General features: G+C 43.4%; 1 protein-coding gene and 1 long non-coding RNA gene across 10 annotated transcripts in view; one reads left to right on the forward strand and one right to left on the reverse strand.

Annotated features, from left to right (window-relative positions):
- Positions 1–12866, forward strand: part of NFIA (nuclear factor I A) — a 408138-nt gene continuing 395272 nt past the window's right edge. For 8 of the 9 annotated variants that reach the window (XR_015160139.1, XM_086390281.1, XM_086390284.1 and 5 more), the window contains exons 1-2: positions 6322–6509; positions 11920–12451. Coding sequence is in view for 8 of the 9 variants with exons in the window: in XM_086390281.1 (XP_086246407.1) it covers positions 6483–6509; positions 11920–12451 (559 nt within the window). In the remaining variant the exon portion in view is untranslated. Of the gene's footprint in view, positions 1286–6321; positions 6510–11919; positions 12452–12866 lie in introns of those variants that run through there. The other variant, XM_086390289.1, reaches the window with a different exon arrangement.
- LOC147375482 (uncharacterized) lies at positions 1358–5506 on the reverse strand. The gene is made up of 2 exons (XR_015160163.1): positions 5104–5506; positions 1358–4322 (listed from the first exon to the last, which is right to left on the reverse strand). It is a non-coding gene; the product is annotated as an uncharacterized LOC147375482 (long non-coding RNA).

Below are 12866 nucleotides of genomic sequence, written 5' to 3' on the forward strand. Positions count from 1 at the left end.
AAAGAGTCTGGTTTAATGATATAAGATGAATCAGTGAGATGGAGGACTTAATAATCCAATAACTGTGTTTTAACGCCTCTCCCCTATATATGTGGAATGTCTTTCAGCTCTTCTTTTCGGGGGATGGGAGGTGGAGGGCTGTATTAAACTTTGTGGAACTCAGGCTTTTTTTTTTTTTTTTTTTTAAGGATATTGACAAATTAGACCCTTGCAATTAAGTTAGAATTTCACTGCATCTCTTGCTTTAAAGGGACAGCTTTATTCTTGAGGGAGCCCACCTAACAGTTTTATGTTCAGCCATCTGCAGGGTAGAGCCAATGCCTTTTTCTTTCTGAATCTGGAGTAGAAGCTTTATTTCATTGTGAGTTCTCTGTGACATTTTGCACTCTCTTGATTTAATGAACCAAAGAGGATCTTTAGCTCTTGGTCTACACCAGTGCAAATAAAGGTTAAATCTCTCACTAACCATCCTGAACTAGCCTAATAACTCACGAGAGACTACAGAAAAAGAAACCGAGAAAGCAGGTGTGCAGACTTGATTAAAACGTGCGAAACCCGCACAACCGCAGGCAAAGGTACTATATCGTCACATCTCCCTAGTCCCGGCTGCGAGGTCCTCAAGCGGGGGAACTCCTACTGCGCCAAAAACACCATCCAGAGAGCCGGGCCTAGTAACACAGGGGCTTTCTTCCGAACGGTGTCCCGACCGGAGCTTGCGCTGAATGCCGGGGCTCCTATTGGCCACAAGCCGTGGGGGAGGAGGAGACTGGCGGGGAGAGAGACAGGAGGAGGGGAGAAGGGGGCAAGGCCTTTTCCCTGCCCCCTCCCGGCCCCCACCGCCTCGTGCGTGGTTACTATGCAAATTGCAGCGATTGCGGAAATAAACAAGGGGGTAGGGAGAGGAGAGAGAGACTGCGAATCGATTGCAACTTCTGCAAAGTCTCGTACAATCCAAAGCACACAAGGCAAAACCAGAGAGAATCTGAGAACCAGCCAGCCGGGGTTGGATCGCTTTCAAAAGAGGAGAGAGAGACAGTGAGAGAGGCAGAGAGCGCGTATTGCAATTGCAAAAGCCTCCTGATTTGGAGTTAAAAAAAAAAAAAAGTCTCCGAGAAGCCTGCAATTGGCCAACAGCTTAAAAAAAATCTCTTCCGGGTTTTCAACGGTTCCAAGTTTATTTAGATGTCTTTTTTAATGCAAAAAAAAGGGGGACAACTAATGAAGCAATTCGTCTGAACATTTTAAAGTTTCTCAGTTTCTCACGTACTCTTTTTACATTGCAGTGGTACGTGGTTCAGCTTTAAACTTTCTATTTTGCGTTTATACGGTACGCGTTTTATAAACAACAATAATGGTAGAATGATTTTGTTTAATGGCTAAGACTTTAAAATTTCTCTAGCTTGCATATGCATTGGAGTGATTGCTGGGTAAATGTCTATTGTGATGGTTTTGTTTTAAAGATGTAGCTTTGTGGATGGCTTTTCTTTTCTTGTTATGTACATCAAGGACCGGGTTTCCTTTTTTTTCCTCCCCGAGATTTGAAAAAATTGCTGAGCTTGACAGATTTTTTTTTTTCCTCCTAGCGCTTGCTCGGTTCCAGAAAGGGGGGGAAAAATCCTGTACGTGCTCTGTTCTGTAAAAAGACGTCTGGCCTCAGCAGTCAACCTAACCCGAAAAGAAATGTCTGGACCGGGAGAATAATTGACGATTCGATCCTCTAATCAATGGGACCATAGGGGAGATTGACAAAAGCTTTACCCAATCATATCCAAGCTTGGGTGTACAATGGTTCTCAGTAGCCAGAGGGGGCGGGACAGAGAAGATCTGAAGTTCTCTGCGGCTCTGAAGGGGATGGTGTGGTTCAAGCTGTCAAAGCTACAAGCTCTTCCGGATTTAGCAAGCACAATAGGAAAGAGTTTTTGAATTTTAGAAGAAAAAAAGAACTTAATTAACGTGGGGTTGTTTTGTTTTGCATGAATGTAAGCCTTCCTTGCCTTTTAGAAAAAGTTAAAAAAATTCTGTTAGAGAAATGTTTAACTTTGCATGAATGATTATTTGTAAATTCAGGGAAGTTGTTAACGGTTGTGGAAGATGGTTGTTCAACTTTTAAAAATGTGTGGCTGATAAACTATGGGATTGTAGTGAGCTTTGGAAAGTAATGTATTGCATGCTTAGCAGTGCAAAACGTCTTTCTCTGTTTATCTTAGAAGCTTTGGCTTTTCAGGTACTTTGAAGGAATAGGCAAGCCTCTCTTCTGGAACTCTAAACAACAGTTTTAAAGGAGAGACTGTTTCACAGGTGGACTGACAGCTGTTTTATACATTTGAAAGGAAGAAGGGGAGAGTGTTTTTCTTGACTTTTCTTGAATTCTGTTTAATATATGGTCAGTAGCGAATAGGATATTGAGACTGGCCAACTGCACATTTCTTCTTGTTACCACATTAACCCCTGTGGAGGGTGTGTGTGGAAGATTGCTGACTTGCTAACTCTCCACTGGAGTCTGGCCTCTTGAACAAGTCTTTGACACCAATCCTGTGGAAACCAACAGCAGCAGCTTGTCTTGGAGACAGTAACTGGCAGCCTCTGACTAAAATATATCCATCTTTTCCTTCCCTATGAGCAGTGTAGACACCTACTTCTGTTGGAAAATGAATGGAAAATAATAGAGGCTCTTTCCCATCTTTGGCTTAAATTCCCATCCAGCTATTTCCCAAGGCTTTAGGCCTTCTAATCAAATCTGGCCTGGAAATCTGATGTAAGAATCTGCTTAGATGCTCAGTTAAGCAACATGATTCAATTTAGGAATATATGCATATAAGAAAAATCTGCACACAAGTGACTGCAGGTCAAAAAACTAGAGAAGGAAAACCTTGGGAAATGTGAGTAATAAAGTTAGTCTTGGTAAGAACTATAGTAAATGGCATTGTCACTTCTGAACCCCACTTTTATCTTCACTGCTTTGTACATTAAAATCTAAATCATATTAACAAGATCTTCCTATTAAGTAACCTCTGAAATGAGAGGTATCCGAGATGCACATATGAGTGAATCCTTATTGACGTAATTTATATATCTAAGAGGATTTCACTAAAACTGGCAAGGTAACATTTCTGCAAATAAAACACAGCAAATGCAAGGCTGGGCTCTGTGCCAGGAAGAATATGGATAGCAGAGAGCATGACAGGAGCCTCCTTTGCACAGAGACAATCCCATTTCAAGGCAGTCTCCTAGCACTTACAAAATAAATGATTGGAGTGGTTATTTCCAATAAGGGGTTTATCCTTCCTAACAATGGGTCATTTATATGATTGCAGTAAACTAGTTTTTGTACTTCACCTGTGTTTCCTATATTGTTCTCTCCACTATCCTTTTTTTCTTCTCTTCACCCTTCATCCCTGTGCTGTTTGAAGGGTCTCAGTATCTTTGTGAACTCTGGACAAGGATTTACTTTTGTAACTTGGGACCAGGGGAGAGAGTTGGAAATGTTTTTTACCCCCAGACTGCCCTTTGAGGAACATCTGTTTCTTTGTGTGTGTGTTTAAATTTATGCCTGTTGGAGAGAAAGTTACCAGAAGCCTCTCTGTAACTGTAACTCTTCTACTGTATTTTTCTCAGTCCGATTTCCAAAGGCTGTAGTTGGAGCTGGGCTTTGTAGTGTTTCCCCCGCCTCTCCACCCCACCCCCCTCCCGCGGGGGAGGGAGCGGGAGCTGGCGGAGATAGCAGAGAAAGCAGGAGCGGATGTGAAGGGCTTTGGTGCTGAACTTGGATCCAGCCCTTGCCTAGAGGGCGCAAACAATCGTCCCATATCCAAAAGTCTTACGAAGGGCGCCAAAAGTTACTTAAGATAATATTGCTAACCGCAGAAAGCTGGAAATCGCGGGCACATCCACTGCTGCAACAAAAGAAGTTTTTAAAGTAGAAATATCAGCATTAAATTACTTTTCCCCATTAAAAAAAAAAAACACCAGGGCGACGTGCCAGTGCTTTTTAAAAAAAAAAAAAATCCTTTTCCTTTTTCTTGAGATTCAATTAAAACTCAGAATCTTTACTGTTTTGGAAAGTGGCAGATGTGAAGTCTATCTTTTAATACACCAAAAGAAAGATTTTAATCTTCTCTGGAAGAGAGCTTCCCAAGAGTACACACTCTGAACAATAACTTCTCACTGTGCCTCAGTTACATGTTGGAACTGTCAGCCAGAAACTTCTATCGAGGAAACTTGGAGCGCGTTGAAGTTATAGATCCCAGCAAGGGTTCTCGTGGCCAGGAATGTTGTCTCTGTAACTCGGCTATCCTTTTAGGACGTTTTTCTCCTACTGAAATCTAAGAGGAAGCAAGGAAAAAAAGCAGTTGTGTCGTTTGGGAAACGGGGCTCTTTTATTAAAGTTTTAAGTCATTATTTCCCCTCACCCCTTAATAAATAACCTGAGAGATTTCCAAGGATATTTAGAAGCGGGGGAGTGTGAAAATGGTCTCCTGAGAAGCCAGGAATTATTTTGGCTATTAAGTAACTGGAGAACAAGCATAAAATCACATTAGAAAGATGCAGAATATTTGAGGACTTCATTTTCTTTTCTCTAGGAGCATATTTCTTGCCCCTTACTTTTTAAAAAAAGAGAGTGGGGTGGGGGAAGAGTCTGAATGAGAGTGGCCTTAACACATCATCTCATCCACACACGCAGAGTGGGCATTCCTACAGGAATTTCCTCTTTTCAGAGGCTCTCTAGATGGGCAACCTCCACCAAGGTGCACATTCCCCTGTCTGTGTGCTAGAGAGAGCCTTTCATCGCCATATAGTCGTCTTCCCTTTTGGAATTTTGAGGATAAGAAAATGCAGAAGGCTGCAAACTAGAGTGAGGGAGATGAGAAGAGATGGAATGGGGGTTTGGAGGAAGAAGGTATACTTTTTTTTTTCTTTCCCTTTCCCAGCAGTGAGGAGAACCTAGAGAGAAAATATGAGGTTAAAAAAAAAAAAAAAACTGGAAAAGCAGGCTTATTGGCATCTTGCCAAACCCTAAAAACCACCCCCCTTTTCTGCCAAAACAATACTTTAGCAAACCTAAAATAATTGCAGGAAGCTCTTTTCCATTTTAAGAACTATTACCTGGGGGAGGGAAAAAGAGGGGATTCTTAAAAGGCACCCTTCCAGAGGTGTCCCGGGAACAGGGGCGGTAATGACAGGCCTGTGTCCAGTTCTGGGCACGCGTTTGTGGACGAGAATATCTCCCTTCCCTAAGGGGACATCCCTTTCACGTTTTTTTTTCCCTCCTAAAAAGAAAAAGATGTCACAGCTAAACCACTGTTGTTTCTGAACGTGACAGAACTTTTTCTATGGCGTCTGTGCTCAAACCCACTAGTTTCACAGTCCTGGGAGGGAGAATGCTCGTTAATCTCCGCCTCCCTTTCTCCAGACAACCCCCCTACCCCAGCCCCCAAATCCGGTGAATCTTCCTTGTGAAAATTTCCCCCACCACCCCCGCTTCTGGAGGCCATAGGACTGAAGCTGCACAAAGTTTGCAGGATTTTGTGCATAATTACCTCTGCCGACGATCTATTCCCACAAAAAGCTTCGTTGGAGAGATTACAATGCTTTGAGCCGTACCGCATTTCAGAAGGGAAAAAAAGTTACCTAGGAGGTCTGATTCTTTTAAATTTGCATACATGCAAATCTGCAAGCCCGCCCCCCCCTACCCCGCTCGGCTTTCTCCGCGGTTCTCTCCGTGCCCACGCAGTGAATCGAGGGGTGCAGGGCAACCTGGCAAAGTTGCCCAAGTCCTCCACCGAGGTCCGCGAAGGTCTGCGGCGGGGGTTGGGGGATGGGGACGAGGAAAAGTAGTTTTGTTTGCTTAAGCACATCCTGTGGCAGCCTATAGCTGCCCGGGAGTACAGACTGTAACTGCTCCTCACTGCGTTACCCAGTAATGCGCTGAGCGGGGACGGGGGGGTGAGGGGGGGGCCGAGCGAGCGAGCGAGCGAGCCAGGGAGCGAGAGAGGGAGCGAGCGAGGAGCGAGCGCGAGCGGCCGCGGAGGCTCGGGACCCGGCTGGCCGCGCGGCGCCGCAGCCGCCCCCTCCCCCACGCCCCCCCCCCCCCACCGGCGGCGGCGCGAGCGGGCGGCGGCCGTGCGGTGCGGTGCAGAGCGGAGGCGGGCGCGCGGGCAGCTCGCGGGCACCCGGCCGGCGGGCGCGGGAGCGGGAAAGGGTGCGCTATGCCTTTAACGCCCGCGTACAGTAGACATGTATAGTGGAGTGTAGGGAAACTCTAGGCGGGGTTAAAGTTCAGCTCATGGAGCGGCAATAGCGCTGGCTGGCTGCAGTTGAGCCGAGTTGGAAATGTGAACGCAAGAAGCAGGCTTGATTTTTTTTTTCTCCCCCCTTCTCTCTCTCTCCTCCTCTCTCCCTCTTTCTTCTTTCTCACCCGCACTCACGCACACCTCCAAACCGCACACACCAGACGCACACGCACACCCCACCGCCCGGCAGTGATGTATTCTCCGCTCTGTCTCACCCAGGTAAGCAGCTGTTTGGATGCGGAGTCGGGGGCGGGGGGGTCGGGATGGCGGGGGCAGACCTGGGGCCAGGCCGGCGGTGCCGGGGACCCCGCGCTAGCAGGGCCCGGGGCATGTGTCCCGGGGTGTGCCCATATCTGCGCGTGTTCTGTGTGTGTGTGTGTAAGTGTGCGCGCGTGTGCTCGTGGTGGGGGGGCGGAGAAATACAGCTTTAAGAAAGTAACTTTGTTTCCATGCGGGTGCATTCCTCTTGCACGGCCATTTGTGTGGGCACATGGCTAATGGCGCCCTCTTATTAATGCGTTAATTAATATCGGGGCGATTGACTGCGGAACGGTGGTGTTTTCGGACGCCCCGCACGTGTTTCGGCGGGGTTGCAGCTCATGTCACGCTGAAATCTGGACTCAGCGTTTCTGCAGGCGCGAGGCCGGTTTCTGTAGTTCCGCGGCGCCCGGGGAGGGGGCCGCCGACGGAGCCCCCCGCACGCCCCGCACGCTCGGGGCCGCTGCACCCCCGGCTGCGGGAGAACTCAGGTCCCCGCGCCCGCGGCCCGCCCGCGGAGCCCGCGCCGCCGCAGCCGCCCCAAACTCTTACTTTTGTTTATTCTTTGTCAGCCTTTGGGGTCCGGCCGCGGGAGGGACGCGGGCCAGCGCCCCGGGCCCCAGCCGAGACAGCGCCCCTCGGACCCGGGCGGGCGGCGGCGAGCCGGCCCCGGGGCTCCGCGGAGCGGGACTGCGGGGCTGCGGGGCCGCGCGTTCCCCCGCGTCGGCCGGGTGGAGCCTGCGTCCTCGCCGCCTGTCGCCCGCTGGCTTTCCCGAGCGAAAGTTTCCGTGCCGGGACGAGCCCACGCTGCGCAGGGCGGCGAGCAGCCGAGGCCGCGGGCCGCGGGCTGGGGCGCGCCGGGCGGAGTTGGGCTCCCAGCCGCGAGCCCGAGCGGCGGCCCGGTCGGACCCGTCTCCCCCCGCCGCCGCAACGCGACTCGGGCAGCTCCGCGCTCAGGACTGGGGCAACTTTTCCCCTCCGACCTAACTCGGAGCGTGGGTCTCTCTCGCCCCAGCGCCTCTCCTTTCCATGTCCTCCCTTTCCATCCCGCCCCTGTCTGCACTACCCCCAGGCAAAATATTGCTACTTCAAGGCTCCAAATCTGGTCCCTATTGAATATATTATTTATTTATTTATTTTTACCAAAAGGCATGAAGTCAAAGTGATTTTGCGCTAAATTTTTTTTTTTTTTTGAAGAAAACTGTGAGCCTTCATACTGTTTTGGTACATTGCGATCTGACCATTAATAATGTACATGAAGTTTGTATGCTTCATGTAAAATGTTTACTCACCACTCCCTACAAAAACCTGCTACCACTTCTTGCTTTCATTTAGCAGGAGATAACGGTTTATCCGGAATTCTTTTTGGAAGACTAAAAAGTATCCATAGTTTCTTCTCTCCTGTCTAGATTCTGTATTTATTTCCCACATGACATCCCTTCTTATTGCAATATCTAACAGTCATCTACCGGCTATTTGATCTCAGAAGACTCTTAAATATATCTTTTATGTTGAAATGGTCGATTTGGGATTTAGGCCTAGCATTAATAATGGATGGCAGTTGCTTTCAGTGATTGTAAAAGTTTTTTATTTTTCCCTAACAAACTTCCAAAGTTACTATTTTAGTAACTTGTGGAAGTATGGAATGAAACTTTTCCAACCACTTTTGGCAAGGTTCACAATTGCATATGGATAAGATGCAAAGTGTAAGATAATTTGAATGAGTTATGACTACAGTGAAAATGCTGAGATTCAAAGGCTGAAGTTCTAGCTGGCAAAAGTTTGCAACACATAGAACTGGTAGATAATACCAGTGGTGCTGCTGTTGTGAGGAGGGAACTTAGCAGACACTTCAGCGACTTCTTCAGTGAGCTCTCAATAGATAAATTTATATTTTGGCATGGTGCATATATGACGATACCAGTGTACGCATGTAGGCCCAGGGCATAGTCAGGTATTTAACACAGTTACAGGATTCTCACAGCTCATGAGCCATTATCACATTAAGAAAGTTTTTTTTTTTAAAAAAAAACAAAAACCTATTTGGCCCTGTGATGGATACATTCAGTAGGCCTTCTTCTGGAAACACCAAGAGAAATGCTTACTTAGTGTAACAGTTTGTAAAGAAAATGTACACTAAATAGTGAATGAGGGTCATGTATTTTATGAGTTGTTCTTTTAAAAAATTGATTCACAATGTATTTAACTTGCCAGAATATTTATAAAGCTTTAGAGCCAGTTTTAAAAACAAAAAAGAAGTTTATTGGTCATTAAAGAAAGTCCAGTAAAGCATAGTGATAAAAAGACTCTAAATGAAAGAATAGACTCCATATACGTGAATGCAATTTTTAAAAACTTTATTAGGAAAATGCCAAACATCATAGTTTAATCCAAGTGGGCACATCTTAACCAAATCATGTACCTGGTCATAGAATGATAACAGTAGAAATTTATAGGTGAACCTTTCAAAGAAGTAGTTGCAGAAATATCAGCATTCCGTGGTTCTGAAACTTGGCTTACTTGCGAACAGATGAACATTGAAGATGCTGATTCCAAGTCCTGTTGCTTTTGAAACAGGTTTTCAGGTTTGTTTTTATTGCTGGCCTGTAACTTTCTCACCGAGTACATACGTAAAATATTCTTTTTGTTTTCTCTTGACTATTTTTAAATATTCCACAGCTTATGGCGATATGTGCAACAACATGATTTATAAGGGCATACTGTTTTTTTCTTTAAAAATTAATTTATGCTATGCCTGGACATTTCCTACAAGTGAATGATAGCCTTTAGTTTTGATATTCTGGAATATTTCTAATTGTGTGTTGAGAAAAATAACTAGCACTATCATTGTGCATGTGACTGAGTCATAAAAAATACAAAATATTGTGCACTTTTATTGGCATATTCTTAAAACCTTTGGGGAGTAAAAACTTGTAAATACTTTTGATGCAAAATTGGGACTTAGATTATTCTTAATGATTAGTTGACATAGTTGACCTCATTTAAGGATTTTTTTGATGAGATATGTGGGCATTTGGTTGGCAGGTAAACAAAATCCTTTTGAACACGAGTGAACGCAGTTCGCAGTTCTCTGAGAAGCATATTGGGATATCTTTGAACACTTAAATGTCACATTGGAAGATTTATTTTAAATGTTTATCATTATTAAAGTGCTTTAATAAGACTAGGTTTGGACATAAATATGAATGTTTGGAGCTAACTTATTCTTTGCATTTTAAAATGGTGCTGAGACTTTAAAATGAAATCCTCCTTTTGGTGAAAGCTCACTTTGTAGTTAAGGTAGACTCCGGGCTTTCTTTGCATAATTCCAGAGAGCCTTGGTCCCCCGCATGTCCTGTGTATATAAAAAAGTCAGTCAATGTGAAGGAGTGTTTCAAATCCTAAATTTATGTATTTTAGAGCATTTCAAGGATGAACTCCGAATTTAGTAATGTTTAAATGCTCTGCGGTTTGGTGTATACCTTGCTAGATAAACTGTGGCTTGAAAAATGCTCCCCCCACCCCATTTCTCTCTTTCAAAGTATAATAGTAGAAAAGATACCCAAACATCAGAAATTTTAAAGTGCAAATGGTATATAGGAAAGAATAATATAATTCTTGTATTTTTCTCTGTTTTCTCTCCACTTAATGTACATGCATTATAAAGGCTGACTTCTTTGCTTTTGGATTCTTTTATTGAAAAAGAGCAGTTTTCAAGCCTAAACTTGAAATACAAAGCCTGAAATTTGTTGAGAGAGGAAAAAATTAAATGTCAATTATTGAAATGATTTATTGTATATTAATATAAACTTACCTAAAAAGCAGTCATATGTAGTGTTTAAATGATTGTAATTTATATTTTAACAGGCTTGACTGTTAAAATATTTCACCAATTTTAAACACTCAATTTATATTTTAACATTTAAAAATTAATAATTGGTTTGATAGTATTAATATTTTGGACATTATAGTTACTTGTGCCTCCAAAGTATATATTTAGATGTATATTCCAAACTTAAAGAATGCATTTTATATTTGTCTGTCCTCCACCCTTTAAAAAAGTCATCAAATATCTCTTTGGCTTCCTTATCCTCATTTATTTGAAAGTAAATAATTTATCTTTTGGTGGGGGTTGTGCAGTGGGGAGAAGTTATGTAAGATTAGTGTGGGTTGGTTAATCAAAAGTTAGATGTACTCAGAAAGCTTTGTGGAGGTTACTGTTTAATTTTCCTTTAATTTTATATTTCTGTTTCCTAAGAAAATGTCAAACAAAAGAATCAAGTATTTTCAATAAAAGAGTAAGAAAATTTTAAATGTTTTAGATTAAATTTTATTTTCAAATTACTTGAATTTTAAGAGGCAAGCATGAGGGTTTTCCTGTAGTCTCATAAGCATTGAATATACCAGGTTCTCTGTTTCCCTGTGAGAACAAAAAACCTGAAATACTATTTTCAAAATTTAAATAGGTACTCTGTTCTTTAGGGATGATTATTGCTGAAGGTATTTCACAATCACATCAGTAAACTGAATGTATTTAGTTGCAACCGTGTTGTCACAGTGACACATTCTGTTTACTATCTGGCTTGAATGCTTTTGTTTTTTTTTCCCCCCTTTTTTGCCTTTTTGTTTCATTTCCATAATATCAGCAATTATGTCTTGGACATAGATCTTTTATTCTAGTCCGACAAATATAAAATCCATTTCTTCTTTTATATATGGACCTGCCAAATTTTTCTAAGTTTTTGAGTAAAAAAAAAAATTGTGTTAACTGTAATACTTAAAAAGGAATTAAAATGTTACAAAAATGACTAAGAAACAGATCAGAGTCTACACGCACTACTTTTAGAGGGAAAGTCTTTGTTTCCATTGAGCGTGGAGATGATTTTTGCTCCTAGACTTACATCAACACTGACTGGCATCTAAATGTTTAGGATTTGCCAATCTGGCTGCGGAGCCCTGGCTGTACTACAAGTAGTGAGGTCAAGGCTGGAGCAAAATTAGATATGCCTTCCTTGAAATAGGGTTAAGATTATATGTTGTTATAAGCATTTCGATAAACTTCACTGGCTGTCTAAAGGCTTTGGGACGTAGGCCCGACAATAGAACCTGGTACACTTCTGTAACATAACAAACCATTTTTTACTTTTAACAGTTTTTTTCTTTGAGATTGTGAGACACGATACTGATAGTATTTTTAACCCCCCCTCTTGGACTTCCCATAGCAATCCCATGTATGATTTTGGTAATGCTTGAATCAAATTTCAAGTGAAATAGGATTATATATACATATTTTAAAGGTGAGCATCTAAAGAAATGTTGTTTCCTTTTGTTTTCATTTTAGTTATATTTTTGTCTTGATTCATTTTGCCAGGATGAATTTCATCCTTTCATCGAAGCACTTCTGCCCCACGTCCGAGCCTTCGCCTACACGTGGTTCAACCTGCAGGCCCGAAAACGAAAATACTTCAAAAAACATGAAAAGCGTATGTCAAAAGAAGAAGAGAGAGCTGTGAAGGATGAGTTGCTAAGTGAAAAACCAGAGGTCAAACAGAAGTGGGCATCTCGACTGCTGGCCAAGTTGCGGAAAGATATCCGACCTGAGTACCGAGAGGATTTTGTTCTTACAGTTACAGGGAAAAAGCCTCCGTGTTGCGTTCTTTCCAACCCAGACCAGAAAGGCAAGATGCGAAGAATTGACTGCCTCCGCCAGGCAGATAAAGTCTGGAGGTTGGACCTTGTTATGGTGATTTTATTTAAAGGTATTCCGCTCGAAAGTACTGATGGCGAGCGCCTTGTAAAGTCCCCGCAGTGCTCTAATCCAGGGCTCTGTGTCCAGCCCCATCACATAGGGGTTTCTGTTAAGGAACTCGATTTATATTTGGCATACTTTGTGCATGCAGCAGGTAAGTGCGATGGTGAGAAGTCGGTCCACTTTCTCGCGGGTGCTTCTTTCCTGATGACCTCTGCGTGTGCTGGGCCATTCCTGAGCTCCCTATGGCAGGCCACGTCTATATGGACAGCGTGGTGTCCAAGGTAGCCCAATGTCAGAGTAGCCAGATGCTGCAGAGTTTGAGGTTCCACCTTCATTCAGGTGGGAAAGCATAGCTTTGAGAGCATTCTTGTTCGGTTCAATTCTCTTGGCAAGTAGTGTTATCAATTTGTTGGTAGTCAATTATGAGATATTGTTTAAATCACGTTTTTTTGATGAGGGGTGAGAGAAACCTCTTAAAAACCCTTGTAAGAAAGAGTCTATTTTAACTGGCAAGTGATCTAGTTAAAAAGCATTTAGTTTGATAGTGAGGCAAAGTTTTTAGTTGC

This window comes from Bos grunniens, chromosome 3 (genome assembly GCF_055505025.1).
Source record: "Bos grunniens cultivar Pamir isolate PY7600 chromosome 3, Bosgru_T2T1.0, whole genome shotgun sequence".
Classification (NCBI taxonomy): domain Eukaryota; kingdom Metazoa; phylum Chordata; class Mammalia; order Artiodactyla; family Bovidae; genus Bos; species Bos grunniens.